At 45.5% G+C, this 15,213-nt stretch overlaps 2 protein-coding genes across 12 annotated transcripts in view; one reads left to right on the forward strand and one right to left on the reverse strand.

Annotated features, from left to right (window-relative positions):
* Positions 1–15,213, reverse strand: part of LOC139583845 (GTPase IMAP family member 4-like) — a 796,172-nt gene that overhangs the window by 231,480 nt on the left and 549,479 nt on the right. The gene's annotated exons all lie outside the window — the stretch shown is intronic.
* Positions 1–15,213, forward strand: part of LOC139583842 (voltage-dependent L-type calcium channel subunit beta-2-like) — a 148,777-nt gene that overhangs the window by 100,984 nt on the left and 32,580 nt on the right. For 7 of the 11 annotated variants that reach the window (XM_071415381.1, XM_071415380.1, XM_071415387.1 and 4 more), the window contains 4 exons: positions 9,339–9,461; positions 9,717–9,853; positions 12,435–12,511; positions 13,057–13,196. In XM_071415381.1, the coding sequence (XP_071271482.1) occupies positions 9,339–9,461; positions 9,717–9,853; positions 12,435–12,511; positions 13,057–13,196 (477 nt within the window). Of the gene's footprint in view, positions 1–9,338; positions 9,567–9,716; positions 9,854–12,434; positions 12,512–13,056; positions 13,197–13,461; positions 13,482–15,213 lie in introns of those variants that run through there. The other 4 variants (XM_071415385.1, XM_071415384.1, XM_071415389.1 and 1 more) reach the window with 2 other exon arrangements.

Genomic DNA, 15,213 nt, shown 5'->3' on the forward strand with positions numbered 1-15,213 from the left:
AGAGTGACAGAGAGAGTGACAGAGGGAGAGGGAGCAACATATATAGAGTGACAGAGGGAGAGGGAGCAACATATATAGAGTGAAAGAGAGAGTGACAGAGGGAGAGAGAGCAACATATATAGAGTGAAAGAGAGAGTGACAGAGGGAGAGAGAGCAACATATATAGAGTGACAGAGAGAGTGACAGAGGGAGAGAGAAAAGTATAGTGTTAAAGAAAGAGGGCTCTGGTTAAAAGTAGTGCCTATAGGGAATGGGGCTCAGTTTCAGACATAACCCCAGAGTCAAACCAAGGCGGACCTCTCGTTTCCTCTGTAAAAATACCCCCAACAATCAATCAATGTCACCCAATTACGTACAATATGAATGTAAAATTGTCAATTGTCTAGACTTCTGAGAACTGTCCTCATTATCTATTGCATTATGCATAGGCAGTGCTGAAATGGCCATATGGCTCTGCTCATTTATGAAACCAAAAAAAACCCCGCTGGATTGATGAAGGTTAAGGGGACCTTAGCTCGGCACATTTTACGGCCTCCGACTTCACAGCTAGCACATTGTGCCCGCTCGGCGCGCAGTAAGGATTTATACAATTGACTTCAGAACAATTCGAAACGTTTGCTCAAGGTGAAACGAGACGAGAATCTTTATTTATGGTGCGAGATCCACCGTTGCATGCTTATGCAATGACGGTGCCAGATTACATTTACATTTACATTTAAGTCATTTAGCAGACGCTCTTATCCAGAGCGACTTACAAATTGGTGCATTCACCTTATGATATCCAGTGGAACAACCACTTTACAATAGTGCATCTAACTCTTTTAAGGGGGGGGGGGGGGGGTTAGAAGGATTACTTTATCCTATCCTAGGTATTCCTTAAAGAGGTGGGGTTTCAGGTGTCTCCGGAAGGTGGTGATTGACTCCGCTGACCTGGCGTCGTGAGGGAGTTTGTTCCACCATTGGGGTGCCAGAGCAGCGAACAGTTTTGACTGGGCTGAGCGGGAACTGTACTTCCTCAGAGGTAGGGAGGCGAGCAGGCCAGAGGTGGATGAACGCAGTGCCCTTGTTTGGGTGTAGGGCCTGATCAGAGCCTGAAGGTACGGAGGTGCCGTTCCCCTCACAGCTCCGTAGGCAAGCACCATGGTCTTGTAGCGGATGCGAGCTTCAACTGGAAGCCAGTGGAGAGAGCGGAGGAGCGGGGTGACGTGAGAGAACTTGGGAAAGTTGAACACCAGACGGGCTGCGGCGTTCTGGATGAGTTGTAGGGGTTTAATGGCACAGGCAGGGAGCCCAGCCAACAGCGAGTTGCAGTAATCCAGACGGGAGATGACAAGTGCCTGGATTAGGACCTGCGCCGCTTCCTGCGTGAGGCAGGGTCGTACTCTGCGAATGTTGTAGAGCATGAACCTACAGGAACGGGTCACCGCCTTGATGTGAGTTGAGAACGACAGGGTGTTGTCCAGGATCACGCCAAGGTTCTTAGCACTCTGGGAGGAGGACACAATGGAGTTGTCAACCGTGATGGCGAGATCATGGAACGGGCAGTCCTTCCCCGGGAGGAAGAGCAGCTCCGTCTTGCCGAGGTTCAGCTTGAGATTACAAGTTAAAAGGCGGGCACAGCAACACACGGGGCAGGTGTCTAATAACACTGTCAGTACAGGCACAGAGACGGCTTCAGGTTATTAAGCCAATGAAATATGCATAACATAGAGTCATGTTGACAGAGAGAGAGAGAGAAAGACAAGGAAGAGAGAGAGAGAGAAAGGACTGTGGTGTTAATTGGCCGTCAACCACAGCGCAACCTGCCAGGGTTCCCAGTTAAAGATCTGGCTCCTCTTAAACCTGCTATCTCGCTTTCTCTTTTCCGTCGGTCCACTCTTTATTCCATTCTCTTCCTCCCTTCTTTCCCTTTCCCTATACCCTCACTCGCTCTTCTCCAACCCCACATTCTCTCACCGGCCTTTCCTCCCTCTATCCTATTCTCTCCCTCTTCATCCCTGTCTCTCTTTCTCTCCCTCTCTGCTCACTCACTCTCACCAGGCTTCTTTCTCTCCCCCTCCTTTCCTTTCTCCCACCCTCTCTCTTGCTGCGCCCAATACTGAATGCCTAATGAACGTCTTACTGTGTTACATAAAGGAGAGGAGAGGAACAGGGTGATGGACAGGAGAGGAGCGATGAGGAGAGGAGAGCAACATGGGGATGACAGGAGAGGAGAAGAACAGGGGGATGACAGGAGAGGAGAAGAACAGGGGGATGGACAGGAGAGGAGCAATGAGGAGAGCAACAAGTGGATGGATGGGAGGGGAGAGATGAGGAGAGTGGAGGAACAGGGGGATGGACAGGAGAGGAACAGGGGGATGACGGGAGAGGAGATGAGGAGAGGAACGGGGGATGACAGGAGAGGAGATGAGGAGAGGAACAGGGGGATGACAGGAGAGGAACAGGGGGATGACAGGAGAGGAGCAATGAGGAGAGCAACAAGGGGATGGATGGGAGGGGAGAGATGAGGAGAGTGGAGGAACAGGGGGATGGACAGGAGAGGAACGGGGATGACAGGAGAGGAGAGGAACAGGGGGATGACAGGAGAGGAACAGGGGGATGACAGGAGAGGAGAAGAACAGGGGGATGGACAGGAGAGGACCAATGAGGAGAGCAACAAGGGGATGGATGGGAGGGGAGAGATGAGGAGAGTGGAGGAACAGGGGGATGGACAGGAGAGGAACAGGGGGATGATGGGAGAGGAGAGGAACAGGGGGATGACAGGAGAGGAACAGGGGGATGGACAGGAGAGGCACAGGGGGATGACAGGAGAGGAACAGGGGGATGACAGGAGAGGAACAGGGGGATGACAGGAGAGGAACAGGGGGATGACAGGAGAGGGACAGGGGGATGACAGGAGAGGAACAGGAGGATGGACAGGAGAGGAACAGGGGGATGACAGGAGAGGAACAGGGGGATGACAGAAGAGGAACAGGGGGATGGACAGGAGATGAGAGGAACAGGGGGATGGATAGGAGGGGAGAGGAACAGGGAGATGCACATTAAAAGAAAGATTCACCCATTTTGAATGCTATATCGTTTTTGTGCATCTCTGAGCGATATTCTATCGATTTCCGGGGTCATTTCATGTTTTCACGTGTATCTGAGCTATTACTGCTCGAGCAGGCAGAAATACAGCTGGCAGAACGAGTTTTGCATCATATGATTGGGCTAAAAAGGGCTACTGACGTCACAGACCAGGTAATTGATACCTGAATGGCTAGAGAGAGAGAAGCAGTGGAGCATGAGGAAGGTAGTCCCAGTTCTCCAGACCACACAGGCACACACTACCTGACGGTGTTTTAAATGGTACTCCATTCCATTTTATAGTGTACTACTTTCACCAGGGCCATTATGATCAAAAGTAGTGCATATATAGGGAACAGGGTGCCATTTGGGGGGGGGGGGAAACATGTGTTTTTACTGGGGAAAAACCCATTTACAGATCAAGATAAAACTGGGCAATCAGTCTAATGGTGCTCATTAATGGTAGATGGTCCCATCATGGACGTCACCAGGACCTGGCTTTCGGAGCTCTAGCCCCTAATGATTTTGGGTCAGCCCTGAATCTTTTGCGCTGCTGTAAATGGCGGGGGAAAAAATGGTAGTTACTGAATGCGCCACTTATTTCATAGAGCTGTGGTTACGTGAAACTCCCGAAGTCATCCAGCCGTTATAATCACGGGTAAGGTGCTGCCGGTTACTGCCGGTGCGCAGCAGAGCCACTTCTCATAATGGTGCTATGTCTCGCAAGATCACTTGACGATGAATTAGTATTCTACGTAACAAACCGAATACAATAGCATGATAATGTCAGGGTACTGTTAAACCAAAAACACCATGTTATTTATTATGACAATTTAGCATGATTGTGATTTTTTTTTTGTCATGCGGTGGCTGCTCACTTACATCATTCAAGGTAGGCCTAATGTATGATAAGGTAGGCCTAATTTGGTGTTTTAGGATTAACAAAATAGAACCTTTTCCTTTAGCCACTTACACTATGTGTAGGCATAGGCAATCATCCAATTTGGATGATGCATTGTCAGTATATTCTAAAATGATTTTATACAATAGGCTTTGGTATCAACGTTCATTCAGAAATGATGGCTTAGTAATAATAAAAAAATGGTGCTCCGTCAGGATACCTAAAAAAATGTTTTCAGCAATTGCTATGTGCGGTCAACTGATAATTCGAGCACCGTTTTAATTCAAATCAAATCAAATGTATTTATATAGCCCTTCTTACATCAGCTGATATCTCAAAGTGCTGTACAGAAACCCAGCCTAAAACCCCAAACAGCAAGCAATGCAGGTGTAGAAGTACGGTGGCTAGGAAAAACTCCCTAGAAATGCCAAAACCTAGGAGGAAACCTAGAGAGGAACCAGGCTATGAGGGGTGGCCAGTCCTCTTCTGGCTGTGCCGGGTGGAGATTATAACAGAACATGGCCAAGATGTTCAAATGTTCATAAATGACCAGCATCGTCAAATAATAATAATCACAGTAGTTGTCGAGGGTGCAGCAAGTCAGCACCTCAGGAGTAAATGTCAGTTGGATTTTCATAGCCGATCATTAAGAGTATCTCTACCGCTCCTGCAGTCTCTAGAGAGTTGAAAACAGCAGGTCTGAGACAGGTAGCACGTCCGGTGAACAGGTCAGGGTTCCATAGCCGCAGGCAGAACAGCTGCAACTGGAGCAGCAGCACGGCCAGGTGGACTGGGGACAGCAAGGAGTCATCATGCCAGGTAGTCCTGAGGCATGGTCCTAGGGCTCAGGTCCTCCGAGAGAGAGAAAGAAAGAGAGAAAGAGAGAATTAGAGAGAGCATACTTAAATTCACACAGGACACCGGATAAGACAGGAGAAGTACTCCAGATATAACAAACTGACCCTAGCCCCCCTACACATAAACTACTGCAGCATAAATACTGGAGGCTGAAACAGGAGGGGTCAGGAGACACTGTGGCCCCATCCGATGATACCCCCGGACAGGGCCAAACAGGAAGGATATAACCCCACCCACTTTGCCAAAGCACAGCCCCCACACCACTAGAGGGGTAACTTCAACCACCAACTTACCATCCTGAGACAAGGCCGAGTATAGCCCACAAAGATCTCCACCACGGCACAACCCAATGGGGGGCGCCAAACCCAGACAGGAAGATCACGTCAGTGACTCAACCCACTCAAGTGACGCACCCCTCCTAGGGACGGCATGAAAGAGCACCAGTAAGCCAGTGACAGCTTCAATGCGCTGCTTTGAGACAAGCATGGGAACTCATATTTTTGTTTTCACTGAATCTCCGCTTGGAGGTTTGGTCACAATTAGGCTGGGAAATGTTATCTAAATTGAGGTGAGTGCTCATGATCATTAGTCTAGCAATTGAAAGCAATACAGATTTTCTCTCTACACACACACATCATGCCTATAGCTTACCTGGTGAGCTTCCCTGATGTTTTCCTGAACTTGTGAATACTTTTATGGTGAATTTAGTCATTTAGTGTACTTTTGCGAATACACAAGTCATTTGACAAATTTGTTTCATTGTTTAAAAAGTTCATAAGGCTACATCGTTTCAGTAACAATATAGCTGAAACCACTATTGGCTTCATTGACTTACTGAATTTATTCTCTTGTAATTGTAGGCTAGGCTACTTGCGGACACATTATTTAAAATAATTGTAACAGTAGGCCTACCTACACAACCTCAACCTTGGAACATGGAAGAAAACATAGCGCTGCAGGAAGGGGTGCTGGAAGTGCTGCAGATCAATTGAAATACATTTGCCAAATTACATAATTACTCCTTTCTCTATGGAAATAAATGAAAGCATTGAAATTACTACACCAGCAGAATTTAGCCACAGAGGATCACTAGCTTGTTATTACAAATTGCTGTAGATTGCGTTCTGTCACATTATGAGCACATGGGCCTAGTCTACAGTCGAGAATCCCGCATTTGGGCAGCAAATATAAAACAGCTGATTGTTGAGTTGTGGCTGTCAATGAACAGCAGGCAGCAGCTAGAAGGTATTTCGCAATATTTCAAAATACAAAGGCGGGAAAAACCTGTTTGAGTAAGTGAGTACCACTGTAAAGTTGGTGGACTAAAATCTCCTCCTCATATTGTAGGCCTAAAAGCTATGTATCCACTGTTTTCATTGGCCTATGCTATTGGTTGCGTTTAAGCCATGGGTCTTTCATTTTATTGACCTCAGTATATAAATATCAGCTTGTCATTTGGATCATTTGTGTGGTAGAAATAAATATCCTTGTAATGTCTCCAGTCATGTAAAATGACGTAGAATTGCAGGAAATGACTTTAGACGAGGCACTTATTTTCTTGGACCCACAGCCCCTGGTCTTCACGACTGAGCCCGGAATGTTACCAAACCCTGGTGACGGCCCAGGGTCCCATTAGCTAGGTGAAGGCTGAAGGTGACTGGGAAGAATTACACTCCCTCCTCCAAGTGTTCTTGATGCCCCCTTTTCTTGGAGGAGGATTCTTAACTAACAGTCGTTGCAACATCTATGGGTTTTAATCCAGGCTTAGTGCTTTCCAGGGCCATTTGTATGGCTTCTTCAACACAGGGAAGGACTGGGACCAGAAATGAGTCTGGGCATTACAGATGTAGGATCTTAATTGGATCGCCCTGTTGCAGGAGAACTATTTCAAATGTGTAGTGTATTTGAGGCTTAAAAAGCCTTCTGAAGTTTGTAATTTCCACTTTGAAATTTCAGACACTCCCTTTTCCCTTAAGAAAAATGTATCAACCCTTGCAAAAATGTCCATTAATTATAATCCACATAATAGTTCACATTTTCTGTTGCTGCAGGATTATTTTCCTGCTGTAGCAAACTGGCTCAAATTATGATCCAACATCTGTACACACCATGCAGGCCCCAATTATTAGCAAATTAATGATCATTCTACGCAAAAAACACAATTAGTTAGTTGCACTGTGCTAAAGATTGACCAGCCCTTCTGGAACTTTCCCAAACTGCCCAATGGCCAGTCAGATTTTGCTTTACCATTCCTTTGGTGTTTGCGTAACATTTTTCAAGGTTTTACATTGGGTTTATGCTGTATGAATCTCTGATATTTTTTTTGACTAGTGGTAGGCTAAGCCATCCATTTCCCACTCCAACTCCCCTTCCGCTCTCTATTTCATCTTCAGGTAAACATTTAGCAAAGGGCCAGTGGAGATTAATGTGGGTTGTATCATTGTGCATTTGGCTTGGCTCTCCGTCGACCGCCAGTGGCCGAGGGGCTTGTCATGCTTTCACAGGCAGAGGAAATGTAATCCCGATAGGGCCATGTCCATGTTACCAACTGCCGCTACCGTTGCCACGGCCAGACTCAGCACAGATTACTATAATGTCCAATAACATTTTATGTAATTCTCGAAAACAAGTTATAAAAAAGGATATTCTTTAAGGCCACGGTCAGGTTACGATTTTTTTCTCAGTCTCTTTTCTGTTGTCAGTGACCTATTTTTTAAAGTCTTTATGTTCTAAATTCATTTTTGCAGAAAGTGCAATGCCTTACGACGGTGGGGGTGGATTTGCACGACATGTTCCTGTCTCTTAGAAAGTTTGGGGGGGGAATTCGACCTCGTTGCATTCTCTTGCATTGGATCGATCTCTCTGTCTTAAAGCGGTTATGTCAGGCCCTAGGAGGGAAAACATTTTATTCCGTTTGTTTTATTCAGATGGACTGGCATTGCATCCCAAATCGCACCCTATTCCCTATACTTTTGGCCCTATGAGCCCTGATCAAAATTAAGGGCACTAAAAAGGGAATAGGATGCCATTTGGGACACACCCTGGATGAATGGCTGTCCCAGAGGGGAAAAGTCATAAATGATTTCATGTTGGGACACATTGATCCAGCCATTGTACAGATTATATTTACCGATCATTCGCACAAGTACAGTTGGCTCATTGTTAGTCAGAAGGAAACACACAAGACAAAAACAAAGCTTAGTTATGAAACTGTCTAATCACTCCAAGGCTCCAACCCTAGTTGATCTTTTTGCTCATACAGTATGTTGGTTATGTCACTAACTCATGCTGTGTTGCTTTTCTCCAATTGATTGTCATCCAGGCTGTGTAGCCCATAGCAAGGTGATAGAGGAAGGGGAAGAGAATCCATACATCCCAAATGGCACTCTATTCCCTATCTAGTGCACTACTTTTGACCAGACTCTCCTCAAAAGTAACGCACTATATAGGGAATAGGGTGTCATTTGGAACGCATCCCAGCACATCAGCATGGTCATTGATAAAGAAAGAAGTGAGTGTGCGTGACTCACAACCTGCCTGCCAGGCAGCATCTCCGACTGCAGTTATTTTTACACCTCATACAAATGGGGGAGAAAATAGCCCCGCGAATAGCACAACTCTCTTCTCAGCTATAAAAAAACATCACGCAGAATTACATTCAGGCAACGAACGCTGCCGTCTCCCCATTCCGTTGAGTTCAGCTTTGCCTCCTGATGAAGACTTATGTGAAGTGGAAACGTCGTGTACTGTATTTGAGTGCAGGAATAAAGCACTGCAGAGCAGCAGAATTATGTACAGTCCTCTCATTTCTAGTGTATATCTCAGTATAACCTTTTTTGTCCAGCACTGGTATTCTCAAGTTTAGGATGTGCATATCACCCTTCTTTTCTATAATTGATTCCTCGACTCCTTGCACATTGACTTCCGGTGTCGACTCCCATTTCTAAATGTTGAGATTGGATTCCGCCACTTCTGAGAACGCAAACACTTGCAGCTTTCATAGCAAGCTAGCGAGGGACGGAGAGAGAGGGGAGGAGCACAGTATAGGCAGGTCGGCCAACAGACAGGCAGTCTGAACCCGTGCACTATGCCTATCTGTATCTGAGTGCTGTATCTTGTCCTTTCTTTGCTTGCAATGTCTCTCAACTTCAATTAATAGGCTAGGGTATTGAGATGAGTGAGATGTAACACTTCTTTCTCGCACAGTCACACACAGTATGTGCGCATGTGCACGGGTTCGCTTCAGCTTGGTAGCCAGGGCACCAAAACAGCAGAGAAGTGGATCCTCGCGCTTCAGCGCTCTTAGTTGTTGAGGAACTCGACCCACTATTACCCACAAATTGACCCGCTAACATCATTTTTAAGTTAGGGATTTTTCTTAAAGTTAAGGATCCCAATTTACTTTAATGGTTTGAATGTTTAAACATTGTTAAATGTTTAAACATTCACACCCATAAGTATCATGTCTTGTGTAACCAAAACTCTTAACCTCTCCGTGTTCTTTCTTTGGCAGACTAAACCAGTTGCGTTTGCTGTCCGCACAAATGTCAACTACTGCGCCGCCAATGATGATGGCGTCCCCGTGCCGGGCATGGCCATCTCCTTTGAGGCTAAAGACTTCCTCCACGTCAAAGAGGTCAGGGGTCACAGTAATATCACATGATGATGTGGTGGAGAAGGATGATGATGATGATTATGATGATGGCGAATAACAATGATGACGATGAGGAGGAGGAGGAGGGTGAGGTTAAATATGATTATGATAAAGGTGGTGATGATGATGATAACCATGATGACGATAACCACGATGACGATAACAATGATGTTGGTGATGATGAGCAAAAGGAGAAGGCTGATTTATTAACCCTTTACATCTGTCCCACTGTTGTAGAAATTTAATAATGACTGGTGGATAGGTCGTCTGGTGAAGGAAGGCTGTGAAATCGGTTTCATCCCCAGTCCTGTGAAGATTGAGAACACTCGGGTACAACACGAGCACAGAGCCAAACAGGGCAAGTTCCACTCCAGGTAGCTACCAGCCCCCTCGCTCATTGGTAATCATCACGGAAACGAACATGCACCTCACCCAATCATGATGCTGCCATGGAGCCAACACTTGACAGGACTCAACATTAACGCTGGTCCGCTTGCCCGGGTCAAGTAAAAGTAATTGCCTGACAATACAGGAAAAAAAGTACAGAAAAATCATGCAAAAATCACAACATCAAACTACTTCTACTTCTATGACAATTGTATCAGAGATTGGGAGGTAAATCGCATTGGGGTATAATTATTGTAGGTCTGCTCTGACAGGCACGAGCGGTATTTAAAAGTCGCCAGATGCGTTTTTGAGATCAAAGTGAGCCTAGCTGCATTTGCACATTTATTGATATTCATTGTTAGTTAGAGAGTTATTTGCACAGTTATAGCACATTTTTGGTCCGCAAAGAAGTCCTGGAAAAGTCATGGTGTGTGCATCACCTGTTTACCAGTGGGCCATTGCCAAAGGAGAGGGAGAGCGAGAGACATTGCGCAGCAGGTAAAATAACAGACTAACTATTTCGCTATTGGAATGTATTAATGTCAATTGTCATATCCAATGTCCTAAAATACATTTCCACCGACACTCGTCTAGGCTATAACCGCAAATGGCCAACACGCAGTTGATATACACTACATGGCCAAAAGTATGTGGACAGCCCTTCAAATTAGTGGATTTAGCTATTTCAGCAACACCCGTTGCTGACATGTGTATACAATGAGCACAAAGCCATGCAATCTCCATAGACAAAAATTGGCAGTAGAAGAGCTCAGTGACTTTCAACGTGGCACCGTCATAGGATGCCACCTTTCCAACAAGTTAGTTGGTCAAATTGATGCCCTGCTAGAGCTGCGCCGGTCAACTGTAAGTGCTGACATTGTGAAGTGGAAACATCTAGGAGCAACAATGGATCAGCCGCGAAGTGGTAGGCCACGCAAGCTCACAGAATGGGACCGCTGAGGCTGATGTGCGTAGTGCGTAACAATTGTCTGTTCTCGGTTGCAACACTCACTTCCGAGCTCCAAACTGCCTCTGAAAGCAACGTCAGCACAAGAACTGTTCTTCGGAAGCTTCATGAAATGGGTTTCCATGGCCGAGCATTCGCACACAAGCCTAAAATCGACATGCTCAATGCCAAGCGTCGGTTGGAGTGGTGTAAAGCTTTCCGCCATTGGACTCTGGAGCAGTGGAAACACATTATCTGTAGTGATGAATCACGCTTCACCATCTGGCAGTCCAATGGACGAATCTGGGTTTGGTGGATGCCAGGAGAACGCTACCTGTCGCAATGCATAGTGTTTCAGCATGGCAATGCCCCCGTGCACAAAGTGAGGTCCATACAGAAATAGTTTGTCGAGTTCGATGTGGAAGAACTAGACTGGCCTGCACAGAGCCCTGACCTCAACCCCATCGGGATGAATTGAAACGCCAACTGCGAGCCAGACCTAATCCCCCAACATCAGTGCCCGACCTCACTAATGCTCCTGTGGCTGAACAGAAGCAAGCCCCCGCAGAAATGTTCCAACATCTGTGGAAAGCCTGCCCAGAAGAGTGGAGGCTGTTATAGCAGCAAACGGGGACCAACTCCATATTAATTCCCATAATTTTGGAATGAGATGTTCGATGCGCAAGTGTCCACATACTTTGTAGGTGTGCAGTTGATGAAACCAATGCTCCATACCCCAGTTGTAAAACAGTCTCTCAAGCACTCAAAATTGTCTAGGATTCGCCTCTATTCAATACTGGCCATGTAATTCTGACAAAGTATTTTTTTTTTAGAATAGCCTAATTGACAAGTAGCCTAACTCCTATGCTGTCAATATCTCACTGGCCTGAACACTGAATATGTTAGCCTTACAAATAGAAAAACATCTTAGTTAGCTACCTCACCGACCTTAGCCATCTGATCATTTGGTTCAGTGAGTGAGGGAATTATTTTATAAGGACATAAAAAGTATTTGGGGATAATTGCAATGTTTCAGGGTGGCCAACCTTCCTCCTGGAGAGTCCAGGAGAGATACTTCAGGCTTTTGCTCCGGTCCTGCACGAACACACCACATTGTAAAAAATCAGCTGCTCAACAGGACCTTGATAAGCTGACTCTGGTGTGTTTGAGCAGGGTTGGACCAAAAGTCAGCTCCCCCAGTAGCTCTCCAGATAACGGACCACGTGTGTTTTTATACAGTGGCCCATCAGTGAAGTATTGTATTTTGTGGGGGGTTAAGTGCCTTGCTCAAGGCCACAACGGCAGGAGATAAAATACATGGGATCAGAAACCAGCAGCCTTCCGTTCCATACCAGTGACAATAATGAATGTAATATTGTGAAGTGGTTCCTTGCATCATAGGACACAATTTTCAGTCACTGTTTGGCCCATGGTATTAAAGACCATTACAAGTGACTTCAGCTTTCGGACAAGTAAAAAAATCGGTCCTATTTGTCCGAAAGACAAGTGGCTAAAAAAAGTTAATGTCAAGCCCTGCTTGAGATATCCCACACTATCAACTAGCAACACCTCAAATGTGCTGATATGAATGATATACTGATGTGAATGATTTATCTTCGCAGTAAATCGGGAGCAAACTCCTCTACCAGTTTAGGTGAAGTGGTTCCTAACTCGCGGAAATCCACCCCCCCTTCCTCTGGTGAGTAAAGGCCATTGGAGCAGGGTTTTTGGAGCAGGGTTTTGACAGTGGTCAACATGTTTTTCACTAACACGAACTCTTTACTCTTAACACTTGAGTATTATCAAACTTCCATCGACCTCTAAGAGGGCTTGAGTATGAAGGGGGACAGAAATAGAAGACGACGGTAAGTTTTATTAGTAAGGTCATTAGTTGGACTTTACTGCTGACCTGTCATTGGAGCACGTCAGGAAATTTGACCAAGCAGTAGTTAAATCAACAGGATGTAGGCCCATAGTAAAAATGTTAGAATGGTATTTTTGTTTTACTGTGGCCTTAAATGTTTGCTTAACTTATGTGCTATTGGTTACTGTCAGTGCTCTTTTTCTGTATAGTCAAACCATAGTATGACTATAGTTGGCTATGGCTTGTTTATGGTTTGTATAGTTGTTATATGTGCTGGAATAACCTGTGTATCTGTTCAGTGTTAGGTGTTCACTGTCACCTCTGTAGCCTTCTGTGTATTGCCTCTGTGTGACGGTGGCCTTGTATGTCTGTGTGCATAGCCGTTGACATAGACTCCACAGGCTTAGACCCCGAGGACAATGAGCTTCCAGTCCACCTTCGCTCCCCTAAAGTCAGTCAGCCAAACACTGTCATGTCACCCACCCTAGCCAAAGACAAACGAATGCCCTTCTTTAAGAAGGTAAACATGGCACTACGCTGGTATTCTTCCTCTACCTGTATCTCCTCTCTCCGTCCGTCCGCACGGCTACCCTTGACAACTGCCTGACCGTGGCTGCTCAGCATCACTCTGTCCAAAATCCGTTTGTCTGTCCATTCTGTTTATCCTACGTGTCTTACTGCCGCAGTCAGTGTCTCTTCCCCCCCGGCTGGGCGTTTGAGCCATTAGCACGCATGTTGCCTGTTTCTTAACGCTCTTTCTCTCTCCTCTTCCATCTGGGCTGTAGCTAAGCAGAAGCAGAAGTCGGTAAGTTAAGTTAGCATGCAGCACACACCAAACCCCCAGCAGGGCCTTGGGGGTCTGGGGGATGTGCCTCTGTGATTTCTCTGCAGTGGTTGTGGTCGTTCTGGACTCCCCTCTTAGTCACTGTCGTCGCTGTGGTCTCTGTGTGTGCGTGTGTGCGTGCGTGATGCGGATTTAGTGGGAACTCAGCGTATCCAGCTCTTAACCAGAAGTGTATATCCACAGTAACATGAATCGAGTGTGACCTCTTAGAACAAATACAACAACACTTCTTGTGTTTTTCTTATTATGAAACGACTTATGTCAATCTATTCTTATGTATAGCACTGCTATGTTTAAAACACCATTCCTAAGGAGTTAGGAACATCCCGCAAGGGCTTTCTTGAACTGAACTGAACTTGAACTGAACATGATGGGATGTGTGTGTAGGCATACCTTATACACATAACAAACACAAGCGTTCTCAGCCCTAGTGTCCTAGTCAGTCCATGTCTTGACTTGGAGCAAATCTTGTCAAACCCCAAAATCAGCTCCATTCTCTTTCTTTAAACAAGGTTTTTATTTTTTACAATCAGCATACAAAATGGATACAGAGGTACAGTCTAATGTCCTTTCTAAGACCATACAACTATGGCAACAATAGCCACCATTTTCAATCATCTAGCAGCATGAATTTTTTTGTAACAATAACCCTGTAGTCTAGGCCAGGAAAAAATGGCCTAAAATATCTGTGACTACAGTGACCGGTAGTTCTCCAGACGTGGTCAGCTTTGGCCTGCATCTAGCAGCACTTTCCCCACTCAGATGTAACAAGAGTTCCCTAGGGACCGCCAGTGACGGCAGCAGAAGAAAAATGAAAGTGAGAGAGACAGAGACAGATACAGGGAGAGAGAGAAAGAGATTGAGAGAGGAAAAGAGATGGAGACCTAGAAAGACAGAGAGCTGGAGAGAGAGAGCGAGGGGAAGGGGGGAGAGAGAGAAAGAGATGGAGAAAGAAAAAGAGATGGAGAGAGGAAAAGAGGAAAGAGATGGAGAGAGGAAAAGAGATGGAGAGAGGAAAAGAGATGGAGAGAGCGAAAGAGATGGAGAGAGCGAAAGAGATGGAGAGGGAAAGAGATGGAGAGAGGGAAAGAGATGGAGAGAGGGAAAGAGATGGAGAGAGGGAAATAGATGGAGAGAGGAAAATAAGAAAAGAGATGGAGAGAGGAAAAGAGATGGAGAGAGGAAAAGACAGGTAGACAGCAGAGAGACTAAGATATTTAAAAAAGGGTGAGATGGAGAAAAAAACTGCAAGAGCAATAGGTACACTGAACAAAAATATAAATTGTTGTTCCAATGTTTTAATGAGCTGAAATAAAGATCCCAGAAATGTTCCATATGCACAAAAAGCTTATCTATAAAATGTTGTGCACAAATTTGTTTACGTCTCTGTTAGTGAGCATTTCTTCTTTGCCAAGATAATCCATCCACCTGACAGGTGTGGCATATCAAGAAGTTGATTAAACATAATTATCATTACACAGGTGCACCTTGTGCTGGGGACAATAAAAGGCCACTCTAAAATGTGCAGTTTTGTCACACAACACAAGTTTTGAGGGAGCGTGGAATTGGAATGCTGACTCCAGGAATGTCCACCAGAGCTGTTGCCAGAGAATTTCATGTTAATTTCTCAACAACGTCGTTTTAGAGAATTTGGCAGTACGTCCAACCGGCCTCTCAACTGCAGACCACGTGT

Source organism: Salvelinus alpinus, chromosome 8 (genome assembly GCF_045679555.1).
Source record: "Salvelinus alpinus chromosome 8, SLU_Salpinus.1, whole genome shotgun sequence".
Taxonomy (NCBI): Eukaryota; Metazoa; Chordata; class Actinopteri; order Salmoniformes; family Salmonidae; genus Salvelinus; species Salvelinus alpinus.